The sequence below is a fragment of the Symphalangus syndactylus genome, chromosome 8, assembly GCF_028878055.3.
Source record: "Symphalangus syndactylus isolate Jambi chromosome 8, NHGRI_mSymSyn1-v2.1_pri, whole genome shotgun sequence".
Lineage (NCBI taxonomy): Eukaryota > Metazoa > Chordata > Mammalia > Primates > Hylobatidae > Symphalangus > Symphalangus syndactylus.
In genome coordinates, this window is record NC_072430.2 from 122,438,778 (window position 1) to 122,466,666 (window position 27,889).

At 51.3% G+C, this 27,889-nt stretch overlaps 1 protein-coding gene and 1 long non-coding RNA gene across 3 annotated transcripts in view; one reads left to right on the top strand and one right to left on the bottom strand.

Annotated features, from left to right (window-relative positions):
• The first annotated feature begins 2,345 nt into the window (after nt 1-2,345).
• Nucleotides 2,346-12,018, top strand: LOC134737378 (uncharacterized). The gene is made up of 3 exons (XR_010122239.1): nt 2,346-2,487; nt 10,418-10,496; nt 11,840-12,018. It is a non-coding gene; the product is annotated as an uncharacterized lncRNA (long non-coding RNA).
• An 8-nt stretch (nt 12,019-12,026) lies between these two features.
• Nucleotides 12,027-27,889, bottom strand: part of TNS1 (tensin 1) — a 211,400-nt gene continuing 195,537 nt past the window's right edge. For both annotated transcript variants that reach the window (XM_063645079.1, XM_063645080.1), the window contains 9 exons: nt 27,507-27,593; nt 26,280-26,411; nt 25,810-25,902; nt 24,963-25,040; nt 22,546-22,617; nt 22,120-22,288; nt 21,252-21,320; nt 20,763-20,795; nt 12,027-16,827 (listed from right to left, as the gene is read on the bottom strand). In XM_063645079.1, coding sequence (XP_063501149.1) covers nt 16,683-16,827; nt 20,763-20,795; nt 21,252-21,320; nt 22,120-22,288; nt 22,546-22,617; nt 24,963-25,040; nt 25,810-25,902; nt 26,280-26,411; nt 27,507-27,593 — 878 coding nt within the window. In that variant the 3' untranslated portion in view covers nt 12,027-16,682. The remainder of the gene's footprint in view (nt 16,828-20,762; nt 20,796-21,251; nt 21,321-22,119; nt 22,289-22,545; nt 22,618-24,962; nt 25,041-25,809; nt 25,903-26,279; nt 26,412-27,506; nt 27,594-27,889) is intronic.

The following is a 27,889-nucleotide window of genomic DNA, read 5'->3' on the forward strand; positions in this document are numbered from 1 at the left end:
CAGCGGCAGGCTGAAGGACTCCTCAAGCCTGGCCAGAGTGGATGCCGAGGCCAAGGAGGTGCTGAGAGTGAGCGAGGGCTGCTAGCACGTTCTCACCTCTCACCATCTGGACCCCAGCATGCTCCTGCCCCCACCCCATCTATACCATTTTGGATAAGGCCAAAGTCTTTGGAAGCAGATGGAGAAGGGTTTGAATCCTTATGCAGCACTTACTAACAGAGTTGTTACTTACCTTCTCTGAGCCTTGGTTTTCTAATCTGTGAAATGGGAGTGATCACAGCCACCCTTTTGAGTTTTTTGTAAGTGACATCCTGTGCATCTCATGCAGGGCCCAACACTATCATAGACAGCCAGTAAATGTTACTTCCCTCCCACCATTTCACATGAGCACTGGGCTCGGCATTCTACACGCAGAATCGTGAATATCCACATAACTTTGTCCACTAGTTATTACTGGCCCATTTTATAGACGAAGAAACTGAGGCACCAAGAGGTCAAATAATTTGTCCGGGATCACATAAATGAGGAACTAGCAAAGCTGACACTTGGGCCCATATTGGATGGACGTGAAAGCAAATCCTGCTCTGCCTGGGCACTCTGCCCCCCATGTTCTGCATGCAGGTAAAGGAGAGTGTTTTACTCTCCTTGTTTTCTAACAGGTTTCTCAGTGCTTTGATCATTCCTCTGCAGAAGCACCCACCACCACTCCTTTTGGGGAAAAGAGGACTATTTACTTTTTAATTTTACTTTCAATCAGTCAGATTCAGTTCCACATTCATAGAGACTTGGGGTAGTTCAGTGAAATCAGAGCCTGGGTGTCCTTGGAGAAAGGTTCATGTTCATGCTCACTCTTTTTGTGGGGGCCATTGACCTTGAAAAAGAGGGAAGTCTAATAACTGAGTCTGGGAAGTAAAGATGCCTGCATTTCAGGTTCTCTGACCCAGATCTGGGAGGATGGGGAGCAGCTATTTCCATCTCCACAGGTGCTGGAACCTCAAGGAATGTGGTCACGTGGAAGGGGAGGAGCAAGGGTGAGCAGAATAGAACCCAGAGGTCACATCACCTGAAAGGTCCAGTGGAGCTGAACACTGCACTGTCTGCCACAGGAGAGGAGCTCACCTGCCCTGCCGAGCAGCAGGCCGGCTGCAGGGGAATGGACAGGCTGGCCTTGCAGACTCAGGGAGCAAGGACCAGGGCATGGGCCATGCAGTGCTGTGAGAGGGCAGCCCAGAGACACCCAGGTCCCAAAAGCCCAAAGAATGGGACATGGGGGTTTTGAGAGGGGAAGGATCTTGCCTAGGCCCCATTGTGTCCAGTGCCCCTTCTGCTGAGCCACACCCTGGAGCCATAGGTCCTCTGGCTTCTGCCACTGCTGACTGCCTGAGTGGTGGTCAATGGGGAAATCTGGGCCAGGTCCAATCCGCCACGAGGGGTGATTGGTAGTGGGAACAGAGACTGTGGGTCTCCGTCCTCACCGCTCTACTGAAGCTTTTAATAATCAGCCTGCCTCTAAGTGCCTGAAGACTCTCGGCTTCCAGCTGTCTATTAATTGTGCCTCTCAGGCCCTTGGACAGTTGGTTCAGCCTGCTGCCCACTGTGACCGCTTCCAGGAAGGGCAGCGAGTGGCTGCAGTTCCCAAGCTGGCGACTAGAGGGAGCCTTAGCCCGTGGCAGCTCTGCCTTAACTGGCGGGGGAGAAGAAAACCAAAGGGTCACAGAATCCCTGCCCGTATGGACATCCCAAAGTCCTCCCTTAGCTCTCCCCAGCCCAAGTTTAGGCCCCTCCTGTTTTCAGAGGTCCTTGAAAAGGGAGGTCCATCCTCCCCTGCGGACCACTGGCAGCAGCTCCTGCCAAAACCCTGCCTACAGGTGCCTCAGCGGAGTGGGGCCTGCGGGGAGGCTGCCTGGGAGACAGAAGGCAGATGAGATGGGAAACGGAGGGACAGAGAGGAGGGAAGGAAGAGGACAAATGCAGACAGGATGGGCTGAAAGGGAGGAGGCGCTGTAAAGGGAGACAGGGGAAGAGTGGAAACAGGAGAGAGGAGACGCCAAGGGGGAAACCTCGAACTCAGCCTCCCCCGCCTGCCCTTCCTGCCTGTCCCAAATACCCATCCAGAGGAGGGCCCGACTTCCTCCCTCCAGTGTCTGCTGTGTCTCCCGGCCTGCCCTGTTTACCTGGTCCAGGCACAGTCTCCCAAACACCAATCCAGGATTTGGGGTTATTAGAGGCTGGGGAGGGTGAGATCCTGGAGCAGGAATCGGAGAAGAGGAAGCGCGGTGAGACGGCTGTAACCCAGCACCAGGCACACACAGAACGCTGACGCTGCCCTGAATTCCACCCAGCTGCGGCTCTCACCTGATCTCCACCTCTCTTATCTCCACTTGGGATAGAGTTCAGCTGTTTTTAGTCATCTGAAGGACCGTCATTCACAGAAGGCTTCTCCTTCCAGGGCTGACACCTGCTGATACTGCAGCAGGAATGATCCAGGTTAGGTATCAGAAGCTCCTTCCAAAAGGCTGCCCCAGGAGGGGGCTTCAGCTTTCTGGGACACGTCTCCTTCCTTCCTGGCCTCTGTCCTCCCCATCCTGACATCTATGCAGGAGAAACCTTGGCCAAAGTGGCTAATGGAAGCAAAGAGTAAAGCCCAGGAAAACACGTTGATTGGGGTGGGTGGGGGTCAAGGTCTTCAGAGCTGTCTATACTTGCTGTGTCTCTACTTCCTATTCACTAATCAGTTCACCAACTCTACAAATATCGTGAGACTTTCATGAGCCTGACGCTGTGCTAAGCCACTTCCTCAGCCTCCTGCCCCCTACTGATGCTGTCACTCTTTTCCCAAAGGAAAGAACAAGGATTATTTATTTGTGGCCAAATTCAGTGGCCTTCTGGGGCTCACTCAATTTGATCCTAAGGTGGTGGCTGCACTGTTGACCAGCCATTCTTTCCTTCTAGAAACTCTCAGCTCCTTTCCCCAACAAAACACCACCCCTTCTAGGTCCTCCTCTTTCCTCTCTGAGGCCTCTGTCTTCTTCACAGGACCCTCTCCTCCTCTCCTTCCCTTCTCCTTACACAGCAATGTTCCCCTGCTTCCACCCACGACCCTCCTCTGTCTACAATGCCTCTGTGTCAGGATGACTCACAGCCTGCAAATGCACAGCAATCTTCCTATGTCTCTATTTATTTTCTACATCACACAACCCTCACTGCTGCACTAGCAAGAAACTTTAGGTTGTATCTAATATTTGGAGCTTAGATAGTGCCAAGGCCTGGAGACAGGCCCACCTGGTCATCCAGTCTGTTGTCCTCAGGGATGTCCACCATCTAATCTGGGTGGCCCTGTGAGTTAAGCTGCTCTTTCTGCAGTCTCTAGACTCCACACATGGAGCATAGAAAGCTCTGCCCTGTGGCCCCAGGCCTTGTCCTCTGTGCCCAAGATACAGGGGAATGGACAGATTGACCTCGCAGAGGAATAAGCACGAGGACAGAGGCCATGCAGAGAGGCAGTCACCTCCCTGGAGAAAATGTTGAGAACTCCATGCAGCCACCCACCCCAACCCCAGACTCTTTCTCATTCTCTTTCTCCAGTCCAGCGGGGGGGGCATTCGAACTGACCCAACTTGAGTCATGTACTCATCCCTGGACCAGTCTGCCGTATGACTGGAGGAAGTGGTCAAGATATCTCAGTACACTGACATGGCCCCTGGCAGCCATCCCTACACATCCCCCCCTTCCCATGAAAGAGGGGGACTCAAGCTGTGCAGCTACCCCCCTCCCCATATGGTATCTAATATAACTTAAATCTTTCCCTCCAGCACATGTTGGAGTATGAATCAGAAATTTCCAGTTGTTCCCAATACCCACTCTCCTCTCTTCCTTTACTAATAAGTCCCCAGAAGTATGGCTGTACTCGTGGCTGCAAGGTATAAAAATGACATTTCCCAGCAGCTAGTTGAGGCCATGTGACAGTTTTAGCTATTGTGGTCTGAGCAGAAACAATGTATATAATGTAAATGTACCACATCCTTAAAGAGAAGGGCACGCCCTCCCCTGGCTCTTTTCCTGCTATTCACTGACTAGAATGCAGTTGTAACGGCAGGAGCTGGAGCAACCATAATGGACCACATATTGAGGATGGCAGGGCGATCAAATTGAAGGACACTGGGGTCCTGATTAATTTCACAGGGGAGAGCTATAATACAAGTAAGACAAAAATAAATGGCCACATTTAAGCGTTTGGTAATTTAAAGCCTTTGTTATAGAAGCTGAACTAATACTCTAACTGATACAGAGCTAAAGAGATCTTCAGGCCAGGTGCAGTGCCTCACGCCTGTAATCTCAACAATTTGGGAGGCTGAGGCAGGAGGATCACTTGAGCTTGGGAGTTCAAGACCAGCCTGGGCAACATAGCAAGACCTCGTCTCTGCTACAAAAAAAAAAAAAAAGAAAAAGAAAAAAAAATTGAAAAAATTAGCTGGGCATCATGACACACACCTATAGTCCCAGCTATTCAGGGGACTGAGGTGGGAGAATTTCTTGAGCCCAGGAGGACAAAGCTGCAGTGAGCTATGATTGCACCACTGCACTCCAGCCTGGGCAATGGAGCAAGACCCTGTCTCTATAAAAAACAAAAACAAGGATCTTCAGTCCATTTCTATAGTACTTTCCAGCTATGAGATTTGGAGCAAACTACTTAATCCTTCTGAGCTTTCATTTCCTTAGCTGTCTACCTATTTCCCACAATCATTTTATAAAATGAATGAAATAACATCTAATAAGGCACCTAACATAACATTGACATACACTTGGGGTTCAATTGATGTTGAAACTGACAACCCAGTCATCTTTATAAAATACCAACCAGATCCCCTGCCACCTTGATTCAGAATCTTCAAACACTCCCACTGCTCTAACTACAAACACCAAACCCTTCCCGTGGCCTACAAAGCCTGCCTAGCTCACCCAGCCTCTCTAGCCCAACCCTCCCCACCTCCCCCTGGCTCCGTTTGCCCACACTGACCTTGCAGTCACCTCACTGCCTCCACAAACATTGATCGAGGGTCTTCCACAGGCCAGACACTGTGCTGGGACTTCACACATACAGACCCGGAGACTTGCTCTTTCAGACTTTACAGTCTAGTGAGGGAGAAAGAGAAAAAGAAGTTCACGTAAATAAGCATAGCTAACATTTATTGAGCACTTACTACCTGCCAGGTGCTGTCTGAGCTGTTTTTACAGATATAAATTATCAACTCCTACAACCCTCTGAGTTAGGTGTTACTATTATCACCCCACATTTTACAGATGTGGAAACAGAAGCACAGCAAGGTCAAGCAACTTGCCCAAGGTCACACAGCTAGTAGGCATGGAGCCAGAATTTGAACTCATGTAGTCTGACAGCATAGCCTGTGCATTCAACCACGAGTCTGTCCTGCCTTCAAATTAATGTCAAATTACAACTGTGAAATGTGCTATCAAGGGAGTGTATGTGGGGTTCAGAGGCATGAAGACTCTCCTGCCCCTGGGCCTTAGCATGTGCTGTTCCCTCTGCCTGAAACACCCTTTCTTCCCTCTTTGCCTGACCAACTCCTGTTCACCCTTTGGATTCTGACATTCAGCACATGTCACTTCCTAAGGGACGCCTTCTCTGCTCTCCAGACCATCCAGATCCATTTAGAAACTCTTGCTCTATAAAGCACCCTTGCTCCAGTGCACAATCACACTGTGATTATATATTTGCTGATTCTTTATATGTTTTTCCTGATCCCACGAGACCCGGAGTGCCATGAGACAAACAAACACATTGTTAGTGCTCAGGGCCAAGTACAGTGCCTGTACATAGTAGGTGCTCAATACGTGTCTTTCAAATCAGTTAATTAATTGGTTGATTGGCTTACCCCAAGCCGGGCCTGCTGTCTCCAGAGCGCTAAAGCTCCATCTCTCCTGGTGGTCTCTTGCTCTCCTCGAGGACTCCTACCCCAGTGGCCTTGGCTCCTGATACCCTAAACCAGCCAGAGTCCCCTGAGGGAGGGAGGGGTGATGGTTCAGCCAGGTCAGATTCTGCAAATGCAAGAGGGGCTGAGGGAGGGCCGGGGTGGGGAAATGACAACCTTAAAGGCACTCCTTGGTTTCCCAGGGCCAGACCTGGGAAGGGGGTTTCCCAGAACTGATCTGGGAGTCAGGAAATGGAGCAGAGGTTAAGAGGAGGGGCCCAGAAGATGGACATCCTGTCTCGATGGCCAGAGATGATCTTTCAAAACCCATAAAAGCTGGAGCCATGGAGGCGGTTGTACCACCATCCCACACGCTGTGGTCTGGAGTCCAGAGCCGGCCAGATCATTATCGTGAGAGGCTTTCTGCTCCAGCCTTTTCTGCTGCCAAGTGTCCCCAGAGGCCTAAAGAAATGGTGGAGAAGGCAAGAGGCACCAGAAAAGGAAAGGAAGCTCATGTTTCTCGATACCCTGCAGGGCCAGCAGTAAGCCGAGCACCATGCTAGGTGCTGTGTGTGGTCATGCAGCCCTAGGATAGGTGTGACCCCATTTGACAGGTAAGGAAACTTGGGCCCAGCCATGCCTATCTTCTTGGCTGGATCTGGTTGAGGCGGTCTCCTGGCATGTGCCAGCAGCCAAACCCAGGACAGAGCCTCGAAAGGGCCTTTTGCAGTCTCTGGGCCCAACATTTCCAGGTACAGGAGCTCACCCCTCCCAAAGCACCCCTTTCCATTTCAAGCATCTCCTCCCACCTCTGGCCTCCCTGTGACCCTCATCTATTACATGTGGAGCCCAGAGAATGCTGACTGTTCCAGAGAGGGGGCCATCAAACATCGGAGGCCAGCATCCCATCTCAACCTCCCTGAAGCTCTTCTTCTCCAGGCCGAGCTCTCAGCTCCTTCAGGTGCTCCTTGAGGCCCTGACCCTTTTCTACCACACCCCAGCTTGCCCACATCCACATCCAGTGTGCACCAGGCCCCGCAGCTGATCTGATCTGCAGAACTCATGGAGAGCCTCCCCTCCTTTGATCACACCCTTCTGCCAACTAGTGTGGCAGGGGTCAGCTCACTGTGGGAGAAGCTCCCTGCCCCACTGATGACCCCATGACCCCTGGGACTGACTCGTCAGTTAGCTGAACACCAGAATGCTTGGAGAGAAGGAGGTAGGAAAGGAGACGCTTGCATGGAGATGCAGCATATTCCAAAGGACTAGGTCTCTTGTGTACATGTGTCTGTGTGTGTGTACGTGTGGGCCTGTTTGTCTGCACATCTTGTGTGTGTGCATCTGTGTGTCTCTGTGCATGTGTGTGCATCTGTGCGTGCATGTGTATATGTGTGTCTGCATGTTGTGTGTCCGTGTGTGTCTGCATGTCGTGTGTGTGTGCATCTGTGTGTCTGTGTGCATGTGTTCATGTGTGTGTGCATCTGTGTGTCTGTGTGCCTATGTATATGTGTGTCTGTGTGTCTCTGTGTGTCCATGTGGGAGTCTGCATGTTGTGTGTGTGTGCATCTGTGTGTCTGTATGCATGTGTGCTTGTGTGTGTGCATCTGTGTATGTGTGTGCATCTGTGTCTGTGGGCATGCATATGCACGTGTGTCTTTGTGTCTCTGTGTGCGCATGTGTGTCTGTGTCTCTGTATGTACATATGTGTGTCTGCGTGTCTTGTATGTGTGCATTTGTGTGCCTGTGTGCATCTGTGTGGGCATGTGTATGCACGTGTGTCTGTGTGTCTCTGTGCATGTATGTGTGTCTGCATGTCTTGTGTGTGCATCTGTGTGTGGAGGGGGGGGTGTGTCTTTAGTCCTATACCTACTGTCAGTGTTTTTAGAATGGGCCATATCCTTCACATGTTCTGACTGCTTGTAAATTGCTAAGCACTAATAAATAGGCATTTTCACCAACTAACCGGGAAAATCCCAGCAAAACCAGTTTCTTAAAACAGGAAGACAGACTTTGATTTCACTACCCGCCCCCCCAGGAGGTATTGTAAAGCCCGTAGAGCTGAAATTAAGCAGCCTGCAAAGCCTCTTCCAGGCGTCCCCTCCCACCCAGCTCCGCAGGCCCTGGGGGTGAGTCCCATGAAGATATGGCCACGGCTCCTCCCCTCTTAGACAGCCCACGGGATGCAGGAGGAGGGACATTTGAGGCCTGGAATTTTTAAAATACCAGTGGTCTCCACTCCAGATGGGAGGGGATGGCATCCTCCCACCCCCAAAAATCGAGGCGGGGTCTAAGCCAGTCCAGAGGGGACTTCTTCCCACTGTGACTTCCTCCGCTCCTCAGCTCCCCACCCGTCCAAGCACAGGTGCCCATGGGCCTACACACACACCCCTGACCTCGAAGAAGCCAATCTGAGGAGAGGGCTCCTAGTGGCTTTCAGCCTGGGCTGCACATAGAGCTACCCAGGAGTGATTAAAATTCCCACTGCCTAGGCTGGACCTCAGACTGACCCACTCAGAATCTCTGGGGTGGGGCCCAGGCTTCAGCACTTTCCAGCCGAGCTTGAGGACAAGAGAGAGCCTGATAGCCGCCATCCCTCTGCCCCTCCTGTGCCCCCACTGATGTTCCTGCCTCTTCCAAGGCTGGACTCTCTTCACACCCTGCACGCCTTGTGCAACCAGAGTTATCCTGCTCATCAGGACCAGGACTGGTCCCTACCTGGCCTCGGCCAGCCCCAGGCAGCAGAGATTCCAGAATCTCATCAATAAGGCAGGCCCCCAAGGTGAGGTCTAGGACTGCTTCTCTCCCATGGAGACCCAAACCTGGTCCTCACGTTTCAGGTGGTGTTGAGGCAAAGCCGGGGGCTGAGCATGTCAGCCTGGCCTAGTCCCAGCATGAGATACACACGCAAGCAGCTGGAACTTCAGCACTTACGCAGATTTCCTGGGGATCTGGCTAACATGAAGATTCTGATCTGCAGGCCTGGGGTGAGGCCAAAGGTCCTGTCTTTCCTGTAAGCACCAAGTGATGCTGATGCCAATGGTACAGGGGCCACACTCTGCATAGAAAATGCAAAGGAGACTGGGAGCGGTGGCTCATGCCTGTAATCCCAGGACTTTAGGAGGCTGAGACAGGCGGATCACCTGAGGTCAGGAGTTTGAGACCAGCCTGGCCAACATGGTGAAACCCCATCTCTACTAAAAATACAAAAATTAGCCGGGAGTGGTGGAGTGTGCCTATAATACCAGCTACTCAGGAGGCTGAGGCAAAAGAATCTCTTGAACCCGGGAGGTGGAGGTTGCAGTGAACCAAGATCGCACCACTGCACTCCAGCCTCCTGGGTGACGGAGTGAGATTCTGTCTCAAAAAAAAAAAAAAAAAAAAAAAAAAAAAAAGAAAAGAAAGAAAGAAAAGAAAGAAAGAAAAGAAAAAAGAAAGAAAATGCAAAAGTCCTTTGGGTATTCTGTGTCATAATGTGTGTCAGGAGAGCTGCCCTTCCTCACCCAGAGCCCTCCGCTGCTGCCCCGTCCACTTCCTCCTCCTTGAGGCACCAGGAGCACAGCCACCTCACTGCTGAGTCCCCTCAAAGGCCAGCTGCATCAGCTCGGCACACAGGCTGTAGCTTGTCTCTCTCATCAGACACTCCTCCCCTGTACCAGGCCCACCCCTGAGGTACCTACATCCCTCTGCAGCTGGGCGGTGTCAGGGGATGACCTCCTGACCTCCCCCATCACACACCTAGGAACCCTGGTCCACTCCCTGGGAAGCCAGCCTACAGCCTACCCCATGACCCCCATCTGACCAGTGACATCAGTTTGGCTTCCCGCTTGCCCATGGCTCATCAGAGTCTGTCTCTCCCCTCAGAAGCCAGCCCTGAGAGCAGAGAAAGAAGCAAGAGCTAGGAAGAGCCTGGCTCAGAAGTCAGCTCACCTGGGTTCGTAGCCTGGCTGGGCCACTTACACCAGCTCTGTGATTTTCAGCAAGTGTTTTCACCTGTTTGAACTCCAGTTTCTTCATCTGTGAAATGAGGACAAGGATAGCCCTTACCTCTCGGGTGCACGTGCATGAGAAATGATACCCAAGTGCTTAGCACAGGCTCCGGCAAGTAGCAGGTGTTGGCTGAGTGCCAGCCTTCACCAGTGGTCGTGATGCCGAGTACCAGTTCTGCCAGCCAGAAACTGTGTGACCTCTCAGAGCCTCGGTTTCCTTATTTGTCCGTGTGTATAACAGTGCCTACCTCACGGGTTTGTTGGGATGACTCAGCATGACGATACCTAACAGATACCAGGGTGCAAGACATATTCAGTCTCCACCTTGGACAGGGTCTGAGTTTCCTGTGTCTTGTATCCCTCATAGCAACAGATTTCAAAGTGTGATCCGGGGACCCCAGGGGTCCCTGAGACCGTTTCAGGAGTGTTGAGGTCAAAACCATTTCCGTAATGCTATTAAGCCATTATTTGACATTTTTGCTCATTTTCCCACAAGTATAGTGTTTTCCAGAGGCCCATGATGGGTGATACCACAACAGATTGTATGCAGAAGCTTATACAAGAATCCGGCTGTCTCCTGGTAAGCCAGACATGAATAGGCCTTTAAAAACTGCAAAGCACATGGTGGCTCATGCCTGTTATCCCAGCACTTTGGGAGGCCAAGGAGAGAGGATTGCTTGAGCCCAGGAGTTCGAGACCAGCCTGAGCAGCATAGTGAAACCTCTTTTGTACAAAAAAAAATTTAAAAATTAGCCAGGTGTGGTGGCACACACCTGTGGTACCAGCTCCTTGGGGGCTGAGGTGGGAGGATCACTTGAACCCAGGAGGTGGAGGCTAGTCATAGCGAGCTATGATTGTGCCACTACACTCCAGCCTGGGCAACAGAGCAAGACCCTGTCTCAAAAATAATAATAATAATAATGCAAAGCAAAGTCACCTTCTCACTCAGTGCTTTTTGTTTTAGAAAATATTATTTCTCACAAAATGCTTTCTATATTAACGTGATGAATTTATTGCCATGGAAGTGAATTAAGTATTTTTAATGTTCTCAGTTTAAATTTATACTATGGTAAAAGATCAAAAGATATAATCCTTCTAAACAAAGGCCCTTTGGGGTCCTGAATAATTTTAAGAATGTAAAGGAATCCCAAGACCCAAAAGCTTGAGAAGTCCGCCCACACGAGGACTGTGAGGGTCACTGAGGGGGCTCAGCACAAACCTGCTCAAATAAGCTGATCCGAGCCTCCCTCCAGCCACATGGTGAGCTCAGTGGAGAGCTAGCACCACGTCATTGAGTATTTTGGATCTCCCAGAGACCCCTGTGCTGTGCTAGGCATGTCTCAATAGGTCCCACCCCCAAACTTTCTGAATTCCAAAGAATTCACCCAGGAGCCCTGGGCCTAGTGCACGAGTGAACGACACATTTGCCACTTGATGGGCACAGGCCCCAGTAGATGTTGCCTGACAACCCGTGTTCCCCCTCTCTCTGACAGACCTCACCCCTTCCGGGATCAACCACTTCCCCATTCTCAGGCCCCATAGTTTCAGAAGGCGCCAGAGGCAATTGCGTGACCCAGATCCAGATATAGTGATTGGTTTCGAGTTAATCATATGAGCCGGGCAGGATCCAGATCAGAGCCAATGAGCGCGTGTCCCAGTTTCTTGCTGAGAACATTGGGAGAAAAGAGCCCCCTTCTCCTAGGGCTACCGAGCTGGTGAGATGGAAGCCCAGAGCATCTGGGGGCACCGCCACTCAGATACAGCTTACCTGACAGTTAAGCCAACTCAGAACCAAGTGATGGGGACGAATTCCTGATTCTACCATTTGAGCCCTTAAATGCAGCTAGGCCTGGACTTCTCAGTCACTCGGGCCAAGAAACTTATTTTTTTCTTAAACAAGTTTGAGTTGAGTTTCTCTTGCAGCTGAAAGAGTCCAAATGAATAAACACATGGAACGAGAACCACAATGCGGATGGTGGGGAAGCCGCTGGGAGGATTTGAGCTGTCCACCAGAGGCATCGCTGAAGCCCACCTGGATCTCTGGAGAGGCCCCTTTTTGCCCACCAGAGACATGGCAGACCCCTGTCCGAACAACATAGATAACGGCACAGAGTTTTCTTTAACTTTATCATTTATAAAGCCATACAATGCATTGCAAAGAAACAAAGCAGCTGTACAGGAGTGGGGACGCGTCAGTGTACAATACATTCATGTCCAGGATAAGGAGCATACACCAGGATTTATACACGGTGGCAGCGGCTATAGGCACGATGATACAAAATATAAAGTATATTTCCATCTATATAAATACACAGCTGGGGTGGGGGAGGATGCTGGGTGATCTTGTTTCTCCCGCAGAGGGCCTGGGAAGCAGGGAGGGTGGTGGGAAGGGATTTCTTACATTTGTTCTTAATGACGGGTCTGAAGGGAGGAGAGAAATGGGGAAACAGCCTGCACACACTGATGTGCTCTCGGACACACGCACAAACAAAACACAGACACAGGAGAGTTTCAAACAGCTTAACACTGATTGGAAAACAAGCTTGGGACATCCCTCTACGGTAACTCCACTGCTGACAAGAGCCCAGGCGTGGGATACGAATGGAGGTCCTCCAACATTTTGGACATTTGAGGACAGAGGGGCCAAGAGGGACAGATCTGCCCGAGGCCCCCACCCTGCCCCTCTGGGTGGCCCACTTCTCACCTGGGCTATCGCTGAGACTCCACCAATTGGTTGCCCTACAGGCCTCACCTTCCAACTCCCCTCACTGCTGGGCAGCATTGAATTTTGAAGTTCCATTGCCCAGCACCTCCAACCCCTACTCCCAAGTTCCCTAAAGAGATGAGCAAAACACACACACACACATACATCCACACTTGCACATGCGCGCACACGTCCTGTGTTACCACTGGCCAAGGAAACGTGAGTCTCAGGATTCCAGGGCCTGGACCTGGGGTAAAGGGCTGCTCTGGGACGGCCCCCCAACCTCTTGGAGGACCCCAAGTGTGGGGGCAGGACTGGGGGTCTCTCTTGACTCACATGATCTCCCCAGGTCCTAAAGCTGGAAAAAAAAGTGGGAGAAGATCCAAGAGGCAGGGGTGATGGACAAAAGTGGGAGTGAGACTAAAATGTGGGAGTGAGACTAGATTTGATCACACTCACCACCCTTCTTTGTCCCCCGGACAGCATGTTTCCCTGGAGCCCCTGCGCAGGCTCATCAGAACAAGGCAGAATCTCCTACTCGCCAACCTCCTGAGAGCCCTTTATAGGGGGATCACACTTGTCCAGAAGGGCTGCCCCTCCTGCTCTCACACAACCACTGGCCCCACCATCCCTCTCCTGGCCAGTCTCAGAAGACCCAGGGATCCTCAAAAACCAGGGGAGAAGGAATCCTGGCCATTGGTGTCCACAGCTTTCAGAGCTACTGGAGGAGAGGCTCAGATGAGATGGGTCAAAGCCCTTTCCCAAACTTAGGATATGATGTATCTGTCCCTTAAGTGCCTGGCTAAGTAAGAGAGCCAGAACACCGTGATAGCAGGCTGATCAAACTGCTCACTTCCTCCCTGTTTTCCTTCTCGGGTCCCCTCTCCCTTGTTTTCTCACCCAATCCTTCCCTCTTTCTCCCTTTGGGAAAGAGCCACGTGGAGCTCACTGGACCCCTCCCCCAGCTGAAGGGACATGACCCTCCTCTGCCCTCTTCCCTCCAGACACCCAGCCGGACAGCTGGCGGCAGCATGGGACTGAACCTGCTGGAGTCTGCGTCGCTGCGATGTCCATGACTCCCCGGCTCTTTCTTGCCCATCTTCTCCCAGACCCTTTCCCGTCCCAGTCCATGTTCAAGGCCAGACAGCACTCTCCTGGCTGACACACAGATTCAACAATAAACAACAGTAAAATAGATTCAGGGAGGGAGAAGACAGAAGAAGATAAACATTTACAAAATAATAATTAGTAAAAGTGCTTTCTTTTAAAGGAAATCTTTGGCAAGAATATACTGCAGTGCGGAGTGGTGTGTGTGCGTAGGTGTGTGCATGGGTGCACAGCCCCCATGACACAGGAGGGCTCTGGTGCAGGGCCCAGAGGTGGGGTCACTGTGGGGACTGGGGAACCCTTCCCCATCATTTGCCTTGAAAGGCCACACTCTGAAAAACTGACTCCTTCCGCAGGGATGCTGGGAGGGAGTTACCAGCTTTCTGGCATGAATGGGTCCTCCCGCGGGGGCACACACGGCTCAGGCTGGAATGGAGGGGCTGGCCATGTATGCAAGATGGGCTGTGGTGGGTGGTGAGAAAGGGGAAAGCGACCGTGAAAGCTGACCCCAGACTCAGTCCTGGGCCCCAGCCAGGCTGCTTGAAGGGTCTGATACACTGCCCAGCCTCAAGTGTGGACAAAACATCCATGCCAGGAATAGGCTCCTGGGCTGTCCAGTGGGAGATGAGATATTTACAAAGGAAGGGGATGGGAAATATCCTATCTTGGAAGATAATTGGGGTTTGCTAGGGAATGAGGAGAGGGTGAAACCCAGATATTTGGCTTGAATAACTCAGAAGGAAGAGCACTTTGGAGGGACTTCGGTCACTAGGCACAAGGTTTCACTCTGGGAAGCAGGGAGTGGCCGGTGGGGCCTCTGCCCCCGCTCTCCACCTTCTGCAGACACCCTCCTTTCCAACTCCCTGAAACAGAACGTCCACACTGACACAGCTCCTTGGAGGAGAAAAAATACAAAAGGCGCACACACACCTATGTGTGCCATGCACACCCATGTCCCCGCATGCTCACACACTCGCTCAGGCCTGCAGAGGCAGGGACAGCTCCCCACACATCCTGGGAGCTGACTGCTGGGCCCCTGGCTTGCTGAAAAGTAAGGGGGCCAAAGGGTGGGACATGTGCAACCCCTTCCAACGCTGAGCCCCACAAGGTCTAGGGAAGGCCAAGGCCAGGGCAAGGAGACCCTGGCTGCTCCAAGAACAAAGGCCCCCTACACTTCAGGCTTTACTTACACATAGAAAAAAGGATAGGAATTGGTTTATCCCCAGGGAAGGTAATAAAGCAATATGGAAAAACAATAAATACTTCTTGTCAATTTACCTATTCTTTTTTTAGCCTTTTCTTACATTTTATTAGCTTACAGATTCTGTCAGTATGTCTCATGTATATATTATATAATATTTATATATCAGTACAATGCCTCTCTCTAGGGGACCCCCATAGTCTTAAGAATGGAGTCCTGGTGAATTTTCCATTCTGGCTTAGAGTCCTTAAATGGTGGTCAGGTGTTTTCCCAACTGTCCAGTGGACCTTAGGCCCTTTGGCCCAAGTGCAAGCCTTCTGCTGTCTGCTGCATGGGCAGCGTGGCTCAGCTGGGGAAACCAAGGCAGAAAGGGTGACAGTGAGGCTTTGGCATTGTAGGTAGGCAATGTGGTGTACAGGCAGCAGGCCCAGGAGCTCTGCTGAGGTCAGAGGGTGCCTGCAAAAGCCAGACCCTAAAACACTTACAGAGGGGAGGATAAGGACTCCAGGTTTCTGCCCTGAGCCTCACTGAGCAGGAAGCAGGTTCCCCAGGGTGAATTCCAACACAGGGACCCTGCAGAATAGAACAGGGCTGGACAGAGCAGGAAGGCTCAATCCCTAGCCCCCAAAAAGGCATCATGCAGGTAAGCAGGTCTGAGATAAGACTGGTCCTGGGGCATGAAACCCAATAACAGGGCTGAGAGGTGGGAGCTAAGGCGGAGTCCAGAGCCCCAGCAGGAGCAACTTGCCTTTCTTGCTGCTGAGCCACATGCCTTGGGGAAGACACCCCGAGCTCAACAGCTGCCTGTTCCGACAGATCTCTTCCTATGGATACACATATCTCTACCTCCTCAAACCAAAGCTCCAGTCTTCTGGCCAAGACAGGACAGGGTGATGCCATTGCAGACCTTCCCACTCCTGCTGGGGTCTTTGTAGAGGAGAAGAGTCTGGCGGCACCCAGGGTCACTAGAGTGCAGGTGCAGGCACCAGGAGAGAGCCTCTGTCACCCATAGCTTGGTTGTTTGTCCCTCCCCTGCTGCCCTGCCACCGTCATCCCTAACCTTTGGACAGTATGCATGTGTGTCTACAAACACATGGGACAAGGACAAGCCGAGCTGTTTATAATTCGAGTGGATAAAGGCAGATCTAGATCAATGTGTGAGGATGTGGGTGCAGACACACACCCACACGACAATAGAGTGGAGGCACGGCAAAGAGACCTGAGGTGCCTTGGGTCTGAGACAGTTTCAAGCAAACAAGTTCTGCCACTTGATGTCCCACGGTGGCTCTGTTTGGTTTGACAACCTATCCTACAGGTGGCCAGAAAAAGATTCTCCCAGCCTGATTTCCCCTTGCAAAGCAGTTGAGTTAGGGAGACAGAGCTTTTCCATTCCCCTAAAAAATGTGGATTCCCAAGGAGGTTTGTTCCTTCTCTTTTGAGGACATCCATCTTCTTGGGGAAGGGAGGGGGTGTTAGGTGGACCTGGTTAGTTTTGGAGGCTTTGGGTTTTTGCAGTTTCCATCTACCCAGGGGAATCCAAGTTCTTCTCCTCCATCTTTTTCTTTTTTTCTCTCTCTCTCTCTCTCTTCCCCCTCCCCTCTGCAATTCACTTCCCTCTCCCCACGTTGCACTTTCTTCTCTCCTCCGAAATTGGTCCAAAGTCCTCCTTCTGGGTTCAAGAGTGGTCAGGATTCATGGGTCCCCTCCCCACATGCCCCTTCCCCATGGCACTGGCCCTGGGCAAGGGGCAGCGTTCATCTCTTTTGGCCGGCGTTCAGCATGACCTTGGAGACGAAGTTGACGATGGCAGAGGCCGGCTGGTTGGGGTCAAGCTCAGCAAACAGGTGGCAGGCATTGTCCGTGGTGCTGCCCTGCTTCCGGGCCACGAAGCCGAAGAGCCTGCAGGCAGGAGAGGGCAACAGGCATGAGGGGAGGGCAAGTGGAACCCCAGGAGGTGGACAGCAGCCCAGGTGAGCAAGCTGGTCTCAGGCCAACCTCTCTCCCCCATCCCTCCAGTAGGCCTCAGCATCAGGGACTCGGAGAGGCGCAGAAGAGAATCCTCTGTGCACTCCCCTGACCAAAAGCCAAGGCCTCGAGACAGTGTCCCACCTTGTTTAAGGGTGGGCAGAAATCCCCCTTGGAGGGGTGCGAGGGGAGCTGCAGGGGATTGACAAGGCTGGATAGTGAGGGGTGGGGAGGAGACCAAAATAAAATGGGAACATTCCTAGACAGGCCTCTCCCCGCCCATCCCAGCCCTACCCGTACTGACTGTTCTTACACACAACACAACACATATGCCAATCAGGAAAGTGCTGTCTGCCTGCAAAGGGCTCAGCCTCCTCAGACACCACAAGGTCAGGGAGACAAAGGTCAAATAGCTCACACCCCTCCACACACACACACTTATTCTTCCTGGGCTCAAGAAACTTGAAAGCCAGAAAATAAAAGGGAAGGTGGACCCCACTCCCATTCCCCACCCCCACCCGCAGGACTGGAGTGACCCAACGTTCTCTTTGCAAACCAGAGTTAAAAATATGAGGGCAGAGAACAGAATGTGAGCTCAGGTCCCCTCCCAGCCAGCATGTTGCTAATTAGAGCGAGATGGGGAAATGAGGACAGCTGGAGATTCCGATGGAAACCCCTCTCCCTACCGCAGGACCACGGCAGCTGAAGTTAGCAAAGGGGGATTCGGCTGGTCCCTGTGTGCCTGTGTGTACAAACCACCACACACGCTACCACACACATACACACCATCACACACATACCACCACACACCACACACACACACCACCACACACATACCACCACACACACCACCACACACACACCACCACACACATACACACCACCACACACATACCACCACACATACCACCACATACACCACACACACACTACCACACACATACACACCACCACATACATACACACCACCCACATACCACCACACACCACCACATATACATACACACCACCACACACACACACACCATCACACACATACCAACACACATACACCACACACACACCACACACCACCACCACATACATACACACCACCACACACATACACACCACACACACACCACCACACACACACCATCACACACCACCACATACATACACGCCACACACATACCACCACACACACATCACACACACCACCACATACAACACAAACCACCACACACACGCACCATCACACATACCTCTACACACACACCACACACCACACACATCACACACATACACACCATCACACCCATACACACAACACACATATCACCACACATACACACCATCACACAACATCACCACATGCACACACCACACACACACCACTGCACACACCACACATACCACCACACACACATACACACCACACACACCACCACACACACATACAAACCACACACACCACCACACACACATACACACCACACACACGAACCATGCATACATACATATACAGACCACACACATACACAACATATACACACCACACACACCACCACACACACATACACACCACACACACCACCACACACACATACACACCACACACACGAACCATGCATACATACATATACAGACCACACACATACACAACATATACACACCACACAAACACAACATATACACACACCACACACACTCACACACACACACAATCCTGCATTTCCTACAGCTCTGCTCCCCAAGCCTTGTTTCAGGGGCCGGGAGCAACAGGGCCAAAGGCCTGGGGTAATGCCCAGGTGGTGGGGGAGGTGGGATTCACAGGGCATCCCCCAGCACCTCCCTTTCCCAGCTGGTTCGAACCCTGAGAATGGGTGGGGTGATCCTGGCAGAGGGAGGAAGCATGCCAGCCCTGGCTGCGGGTGTCTACCAGGATGGTGACCCGGCAACTGCACCTGACTGGAGCACCGAGCCTGCCCTCCGCTGATATTTCTTTCAGCTCTGGCTCCCAGGCTCCCGCAATAGGCCAGTCCTGTCATCTGCCACAAAGAATAGATCCAGGCAAGAAGCCTCAGCCCGCAGGGGCAGGAGGAAGCACTTGCAAGATCCCAAGATCTAACATCTCCTTGAATTTTGCACATGAGATCCCTGGCTGGCCTCACCTCGTCCCTGTCATGATTCCCTGTTAGCCCACTGCCCTGCTCGGCCTCTCCCTGTGGCCTCTGCCCCACCCATCAAAGCTTCTTCAGCAGAAGGCTCAACTCAAAACCAGCTCCTGAAGGAGGAAAAGAGGGATTTCCAGGCTTGGGGGCCCAGTTCCCTTCTGTCCCTGACCTTCTCCCCTCTTAGGGCCCTGTGGTGAGTGAGCACAAGCACCTTCAAACATGAAGTTCCAGCCTGCCGCCCTGGCCAGCAGAGACACGGGAGATGCAGGAATTCAAAGCATTGATGACCCTATGAAGCCTGGACAAGGCTGAACCCCACCATCCCACATGGCCTCTCCTAAGCCACCATCACTGACCATGTGATAGACTAGTCAGTCCATTCATTCGGACCAAGGCATTCTCACTAGCCTCCTCCTGCCTCTGCTCTTCCAGCCTCCATTCTCTCATTTCTTCACTCAACAAATATATACCACCTCCCCATGTGCCAGACATGGCCCTTCCCTTGGGGAGCCTGCAGGCTGGTGGCCATGAGGCCCCTCCCCTGAAATAGTCCCTCCTACTCCCATTCTCATTTTGACTTGTCCAAATTGAACCTGTCTTTGAAGACCCGTCCTTAAATATCTGCTCTTTCCACCTCTCTGAGGTGCTGATGTGTTCCCCTGCATGGGCTCCCCAGACGTAAGCTGAACTCTCTTGCTGCCTCTCCCTCCCTTGCAACTGTCATTTTTTTAACAGTGAACGTTTTGTTTTTCTAAAGCAACCTTGTATGAAGTCTGCACATATAAAGGCGAAAGCAGTATTTTACAGCTATAAACAGCAATCCAAAAGCACGACATTTACCAATTATAAAGTCAATCAGTGAGGATAATAGGGCTGTTGGAATAATCCTGACAAAGTGAAAAGCAGATGACAGATGATAGTGATAGTCTCATGTCAGCTTCAGACCCCAGGTTATGCCTATATTTTGCTTTGGTTTTGTGATTGTGAAAAAACCCTAGTTCCTGCTGATAGACAACTGCAAGGAGCAGCAGAGTTTTCCCTCCCTTCTGAACACCAAGTGCAATCCAAGGATGCTAGGATCCTTGGAACACAGTCTGAAAATCACAGAAGCATCTTAGTTCTATTTAGACATCTGTCTTATCTGCTGTGCCAATGGGCCTCCTGAGGGCAGGGTCAGAGACCCAGGCAGGATCTGAGTTCCTTGGAGGCCCCTAGGACATGTCCACTGAGTGGAGGAATCTACCCAAAGGTCCCAGGGCCATCCCCAGAATTCAGACCTTCTGGGCTCCCACATTCTGATAAGGCTGTTTTGCTCGGCCACAAGACTCACAGGAAAGCCCACCAAAAAAGCAAGAACAGGAATAAAGGCAGCTAGAATTGGGGCAGAAAAGATCATGTAAGCAACCTCTGCCCCATTTCCATTGCTTCTAACAAGACTCTGTTTTCTGTCCACTTCCTGCCATCCCTGCTGCTTCTGACCCTGGGAGAGTGAAGGCGGCTGGACCAGACGCTGGGCCTCTGGCCTCGAGGCAGGATAAGGCAAAAGGCCTGGAAGCCTGGTCAAGCTTCACTCGGAAGCTGAGTGACCTTGGCACAAAGGTTGTTGCTGCTCTTTCCCTACCCCAAGCCCTGGTTTCTAAATGTGCCCCGTGCTTCCCTCGCTGTGAAGTACAAAGGCCAGCCTGCTGGGCAGGGGTAAGAAGTCACACTTACTTAGCAGGGGCACCACCCTCTGTTTTCATCCACCTGTGGAAAGAAAGTGGGCTCAGGGTAAATCATCATACTTTCTCCCTAGAGCCCAGCCCCACCCATGCCCAGACCCTCTGCGGGAAGGCAGGGGACTCCCCATTCCCAGGGGACAGGAGCTGCCCAAGATCACACAGAGATGCATTGAAGGTGGAGAGAACACTGCAGGCCGCCTCCTGAGGGGCTCTCCCCATCGTGGAGAGGAGAGGCAGATTCAGGGTCAGGGCACGGCATAGGGGGTAGCAGTGGGCACTGAGTCCCTGGGAGGGTCCCCATATCTATAGTGGGAAAAACTCAAAAGATGCCCAACACAATTACTAACACATGGGCAGACCTTCCAGCTGAACGGAGAATGTACACACATGCACACACACACACACATGCACATGCGTGCACCCACACAGATGTCAGTGTTAGAGAGCTGTGTGGGAGGGAAGCTGTGTACAAGAGACTTACTTTCTTTCCTGTGGATCCAGGTCACAGAAGGTGACAGTGTTGAGGGGGTAGTGGCGTCTGAAAAACAGCCTGTAGCACAGACATCAGATAAACAGAGAATGAGTGCTGAAGGGGCTGCTTTTCCCCTCCTTCCACCAGCAGGTCAGGCCACCTTTCCACCATCTGTGGCTATCGCAGGTCCACACAACCTCTCTCTTATGAGCAAGATGGCCTGAGCTGCTGACACTGGTGACCTAAGCAATGTACAGAGACAGATGTGTCATAGAATCATCCCAAATGCTAGGGGCTGGGGAAGGAAGAAACTGGCACTGAGGGTTAGGAAATGTGGAGAGGGGCTGGAAGAAGAAGCAAAGAGGCCGGGGACACTGTTAGGAGAGAGTCCAAGTGGATGGGCTCTGCTCCTAGAAAGCAGGTCCTTTTTATCAGTTGTATTTACAGCCGTCTACCCAATGCTGGCAAATTCTCATAGAAGGATGGATGGATGGATGGATAGATGAATGGAAATATAGATGGATGAAGGGAAAAATGGGTGGTCAGGGATAGATGAGGGATGAATAAATGCAGGGATGGATAGATGGGTGGATGCATGGATGGATGGATGCATGGATGGATGGATGGATGGATGGATGGATGGATGGATGGATGCATGGATGGATGCATGGATGGATGCATGGATGGGTGCATGGATGGATGCATGGATGGATAAGTAGCTGGGTAGATGGGAGGTAGATGCAAGATAGATGGATGAGAAGGTAGATGAGCAGTTGGGTGCAAGGAATCAATCAATTGGTAAATGGGTGGGTACATGGATGAATAGATGGGTCACAGGAAGGAGAACCCCACCCAGGAGCAGGCAGGGGAGCCTTACTTTCTCTGGTTGTCAGTCAGAGTGATTCCCTGGGCAGAGACTTTGAAGTGAACGATGGTGGCAGCTGGTGTGGGGTCTGCAGCCAATGTCTCAGATGTGGCTTTGGAGATGGCCTGTGGCCCAGTGAGTGATTCCATGTCCACAGAGTTGACGAAGAGCACATTGCAGGCTGGAAGAAACCAACCCAAGGCGGGAGTCATGGGAGCTGGGATGGGTGAGGACATTAACCCAGATCCATTCTTCAGGGAGAAGGTAGCAGATAAATTTCAGGCTAGCCTTGAGCCAAGGCATCTGCACATAGAAATGTGATCTTCCTGGAGACATTTGGGCCTGGAGAGACCTCCAGCCTGCACCTGCAGGAGGGGTCAGGGCAGGAAGGCAGAAAGAGAGGCCTGGGCATGGGTACGGTTTCAGGTGACCACTCACCTGCCCCTTGTTTCAGCAGGTCTGCAGTTGAGTTGGCAGGGCCAGAGCTATCTTTTGATTCATCTGTGGGGTCTAAGACAAAAATTCAGTAGGAATTAAAACCCTAGAGCTGGAAAGAAGCACAAGTTTGGCTGGGCTGAAGGTGAGCTCTGCAACTCGTTGGCAGAAGGAACACTGCTTTTCATACCAGACCCTGGCAGTCAGCCCTGAGTTAGGCTCAGTCTGATTGTTTGATGATTGCTCTAAGCAGCCAGCACACTGGTTGTGAGCTCTGGAGTCCAGCAGAACTGGGCTCAAACCCTCACCCCAGCACTCACTAAGTATCTACAAAACAAAGATGATGATCCTGGTACCCACGTCACTGGGTTTTTGAGCAATTCCATGTACAGCTTAGCCAGTGCTTAACATAAAGCAAGCCTTCAAGTGACAATTGGCGTTGCTGTTATTGTTTTGCATTGATAATATCTTTGTGTAGGTCAATAAATCCCCTAATTCCCCTAATTCATTAAACCATTGATCCAGCATAACTCTAATTTCTCTTTTTTTTTTTTTGAGGCGGAGTCTCGCTCTGTCGCCCAGGCTGGAGTGCAGTGGCGCGATCTCGGCTCACTGCAAGCTCCGCCTCCTGGGTTCACGCCATTCTCCTGCCTCAGCCTCTCCGAGTAGCTGGGACTACAGGCACCCGCCACCATGCCCGGCTAACTTTTTTTGTATTGTTAGTAGAGACAGGGTTTCACCGTGGTCTCGATCTCTTGACCTCGTTATCCATCCGCCTCGGCCTCCCAAAGTGCTGGGATTACAAGCGTGAGCCACCGCGCCCGGCCTCTAATTTCAATATTAATAAGAATTGAGTGATGGACATATTAGCTTGATTTAACCCACAATGTATGCATTTATCAAAACATCACATTGTACGTGGTACATAATTTTATTTTATTTTTTGAAACAGAATCCCGCTCTGTCACCCAGGCTGGAGAGCAGTGGCGTGATCACAGCTCACTGCAGCCTCAGACTCCCAGGCTCTAGCAGATTATCCCGCATTAGCCTCCAGAGTAGCTGGGACTACAGGCATGAGACACCATGCCAGGCTAATTTTTTTACTCTTTTGTAAAAATGGGGTCTTCTGATCTTGTTCAGGCTGGTCTTGAACACCTCACTTCGAGCAATCCTTCCACCTCAGTCTCCCAAAGTTCTGAAATTATAGGCGTGAACCACCATGCCCAGCCAAAATTTGCATTTTTTAACAAGTCCCCGGGATATGCTGACACTGCCAGTCAAGGCCCATACTTTGAAAACGACAGGTTTATACAATCTAAATATTAAACCGTTTTTTAATTGCTGAACTACTATGGTAAATTCCATAGGAATATAATTCAATTCGTGCCTGAATTGTGTCATTGGTTAATAGTGCTATTTAAGTTGTATTTGAACTTATAAGCTAATAATGTTGGTCCATTACCATTAATAATTCAATGAACTGAATTGGATAAATAGAAATTGTCCAAAAATACTGGTGGTGTTATATGTGGGCATAGCCCCAGGAGCTCCAAGAAAGACTAGAAAAAAATCCTAGGGCCACAGCCTAGGAGCACTTCTGAAGGTCCTATTGTTGAACAGAGAGAGTGGGGAGAAGGCAGCCCAGCCCCAGTTCAGAGACCTTGCGCTGGGGGTGAGGCCAATGACCCTCAGGTGGGCCCTGTGTTGCTGAGGGCTGGGCAGTAGAGGCCTATGCTGGGAGGAGTTCTAGGTGCCCACCTGCCATGCTCCAGGGCTGATGCACCTCCATGAGAGAAGCTAAACACCCCTTCCCCAGCCCTAACGTCTCACTCAAATTCTCATCCTGCATGTCCTCATGCTCTTAGAGTCCATTCCAACTTCCCACAATCAAAACAGGACTTGCTCTTCCCTAACAGCTCAGCATCCCCTCAGTCAGGGAACACCCTCCCAGCACACAGATTAGAAAGTGTGGCGATATTTAGGCGCCGCCTTCCCTTTCCTGAGGCTGCTCTCTCCTCTCCATCCAGACCAACCCCCCCAATACCTCAGTCTGCCTCCCCGCTGTCTTCCCCAGATGCCCATCTCATCCTCCAGGACATGTCTCCTGTCCCCTACTTCTGTGTCCTGTCATCCCTGGGATGACATGGTCTGAGGATTCCATATGAATTTCTTCATACGGAGGGTTTTCCTGAACAATCTGGCAAGTCCATTTATGTATGTTCCTGGAGTCAAGCTTTTTCATAAGTTTTTTCTTCTTTTTTAATAGGAAGAAAAGGAGAGTAGTTTTGAGTTTCTCCAGATTGGCAAAATGACGTGTGTCCTCCAGCCCTGGCCCATGTCTGGAGTGGCTGGCAGGATCAAGACATGACGGGGGCCAGCTCAAGGGTGTGGGTGGTGAGCCAGGAGTCTCACATTCCTACCTCGGTTTGGAATGACCAGCTTGCAAGGCAGGGCCAATGGGATGATGGAGTGCTGGTAGACCAGGGCAGACAGCGATCCTGCAGGGAGGCAGACAGCATGTCAGGGGCAGCAATACTGGAAGCCAGAGGGGAAACCCCCACCTCCACCCTCACCCCGATACACACAATCTTCCACTTCTTTATTACCTGTACCTCAACCCACCAACAAGGCTGAAAATTCACACACTCTTGTTTAACAAGATCCAACAGAGAAGATTCCCAAAGTTGACTCTAGCAGTCGTAAAGTTACCTAACAACTTTCCTTTGCAGAAAGTTCCTCCTAACATTGCTCCTAACATGCTCCAGTTACTGGGGCTCCTCTGAGAATAGGGCAGAAGGATCAGAGAATTGTGGGATCCAATCCCAGCTCAGTCACTTCTCACCTGTTGGTTCTCAGGTAAATGTAACTTTGATGACTCTCATTTTTTCATGTGTCAATTCCTCCCTATTAGGGAGGATGACCCCTACCAAACAGGATGGTTGTGAGGCCAGATGTGATAGAAGGTGCTGAGACAGTGACATTCACATGGTAGGTGGTCAATTAAAGCAGCTGATTTTACCATTGTTACTCCAGTTATAACGATAACAAGTCCCAGCTGGGTAGGACAAATGCAGCATGCAGTTTGGCAGAGTTAGGAGCCGCACTGCAGAGGGAGAGAAGCCTCCATTCATTTTCTCTGCTGAATTTATGACAAGGGTGACTGGCAGAGCTTGTCAGAAAGAACTTAGGGTCAGATCTTTGGAGGAACTCAGGACAGGGCCAAGACTCAGGCCAGACTGTAGAGATGGGGGCAGGGGGACAGCTCACCGAAGTTTGGCTCATTGGGGCAGCCCTTGAGTTTGACTCCTCTGGGTCCGGTCTCTATCAGAAAATGCCTGACCAGCTCATGGGTCATGTCTCCTGGGACAAAGAGAAAGAAATGAGGCTCAGTCCCTTCCCATGGCTTCCTCCCACCACCTCCCAAGACTGCTTCAAAACTTCTGCAGTGTGCGGGGCCAAGATGGGCGAAATGGCTGAAGAGAGAACGTGGCTGGAGCCCCATGGACTGCAGAGCCCACTGCTGCTCTCCCACTCCGCAGGAAACACACGGCAGGCACCCAATCGTCCTGCTTTCCCTATCTCTGACCCCATCCATCACCAAGCTCAAGACACCCTCTTCTGAAGAGCCTGATGGGAGTTAGGGTCCTGCGCAGCAAGCTGGGTCCCTCCAGCACCTCCAGGTTTAGCGACTGTAAAGATCACCTGGTCTTGAGCCCCGTTCTGGGAGATGAGGTTACCTTTTTTATTCTGCTGCACGATGGTTGGAGGTGGTGAAGACACCTTCATGGCCAGCCCATAGGCACCTCGGAAGGAGTGACTGTCTCGGATGATGAAGGCCCCCGGCTCCTGGTCCTTGAGGAGCGCGATGGCTGCATGGGGAAGGGACAAGGAGAGAGGAGGAAGCAAGACCTTGGTGGCGCTAGTTTTACTTAAGTCTCATTGAGCCTACCGATCTTCGTTCTTTCTTAGGTGAGATAACGTTCTTTAAAGTTAAAATTTAACTACTCCTAAGGGTCTTCCTGTACTCAGGTTGGCAAACTTATTCTGTTGGGTTTTTTTGTTTGTTTTTGTGAGACCGGGCCTCACTCTGTCACTCAGGCTGGCATGCAGTGGCACAATCATGGCTCACTGCAGCCTCGACCTCCTGGGCTCAAGTGATCCTCCCACCTCAGCCTCTCCAGTAGCTGGGACCACAGGCCACTATTCAGTGTGTGCCATTTTGCCTGACTCATTTTATTTTAGTTTTTGGTAGATTCAGGATCGCACTATGTTGCCTGGCTGGTCTTGAACTCCTGGCCCCAAGTGATCCCCCTGCCTTGGCCTCCTGAAGTGCTGGGATTACAGGTGTGTGCCACCACACCTGGCTGGCAAACTTACTCTGTAAATGGCCAGAGAGTAAATATTTCAGGCTCCACAGGCCATGCAGCCTCTGCTACAACTACTCCACTCTGCCACTGCAGCAGGACAGCAGCACAGAGAGGATGCAAGCCAGCAGGTGTGGGTGTGCCCCAATAAACTTCATTTACAAAAGCAGGCAGCATCCAGATTTGACCCATGGGCTGCCGTTGCTGACCCCTGTCTCACAACTGACAGGCTTCCCCTGAGAATCATTCCCATATTCCCAACTTTGCTCTCTCTCCCTGTAAAATGCAAAAACCTCCCACATCAGGCAGACAGACAGCTAAGGTTTCATACTATCTTGGCAGACCTTTTACTTTGCCCAGGAAAACCAAGCCTTTGCTGTTTTTAAGAACCCTTCCAAGAGGTGTCTACAACCACTGCGTCTGTGTTCCCACACTTCACTGCGGGAAGTGCTTCCTACTGTCCAACTTCAACCCCAGCCCCCTCTGTGATGACCCCCTACTACAAAGAGGACTGAATTTGCCTCTGTTCCTTGCCCAGGGAAGACACAGCAGGCCTCAGCCAGCTATGACCTCTGATGGACCACAGAGCCCAGCACTCACCCTGCTCCCTGGAGATCTCAGGCTTGTACCAATACTTAGAAGTGTCCTGGACAAACTTCACTTTAGCCCGCGTCTCCGGGCTGTTGTCTAAAGCAGGAGAAGGGAAAAAAGTGTTATTGGTTAAATTGTGTTCGCCCAAAACATACATCAAAGTCCTGACCCCCAGTGCTTGTGAATTTGACCTTATTTGGAAATAGGGTCTTTGCAGATGTAGACAAATTAAGATGAGGTCACACAGGATTAGGGTGAGACGTAATCCAATATGCGTGTATGCCTGGTGTCCTTACAAGGAGAGGAGACAGAGATACACACAGGGGAGAGCACCATGGAAGGTGCAGGCAGAGACTGGGGTGATGCAGCTACATGCAAAGGGACACCAAGGA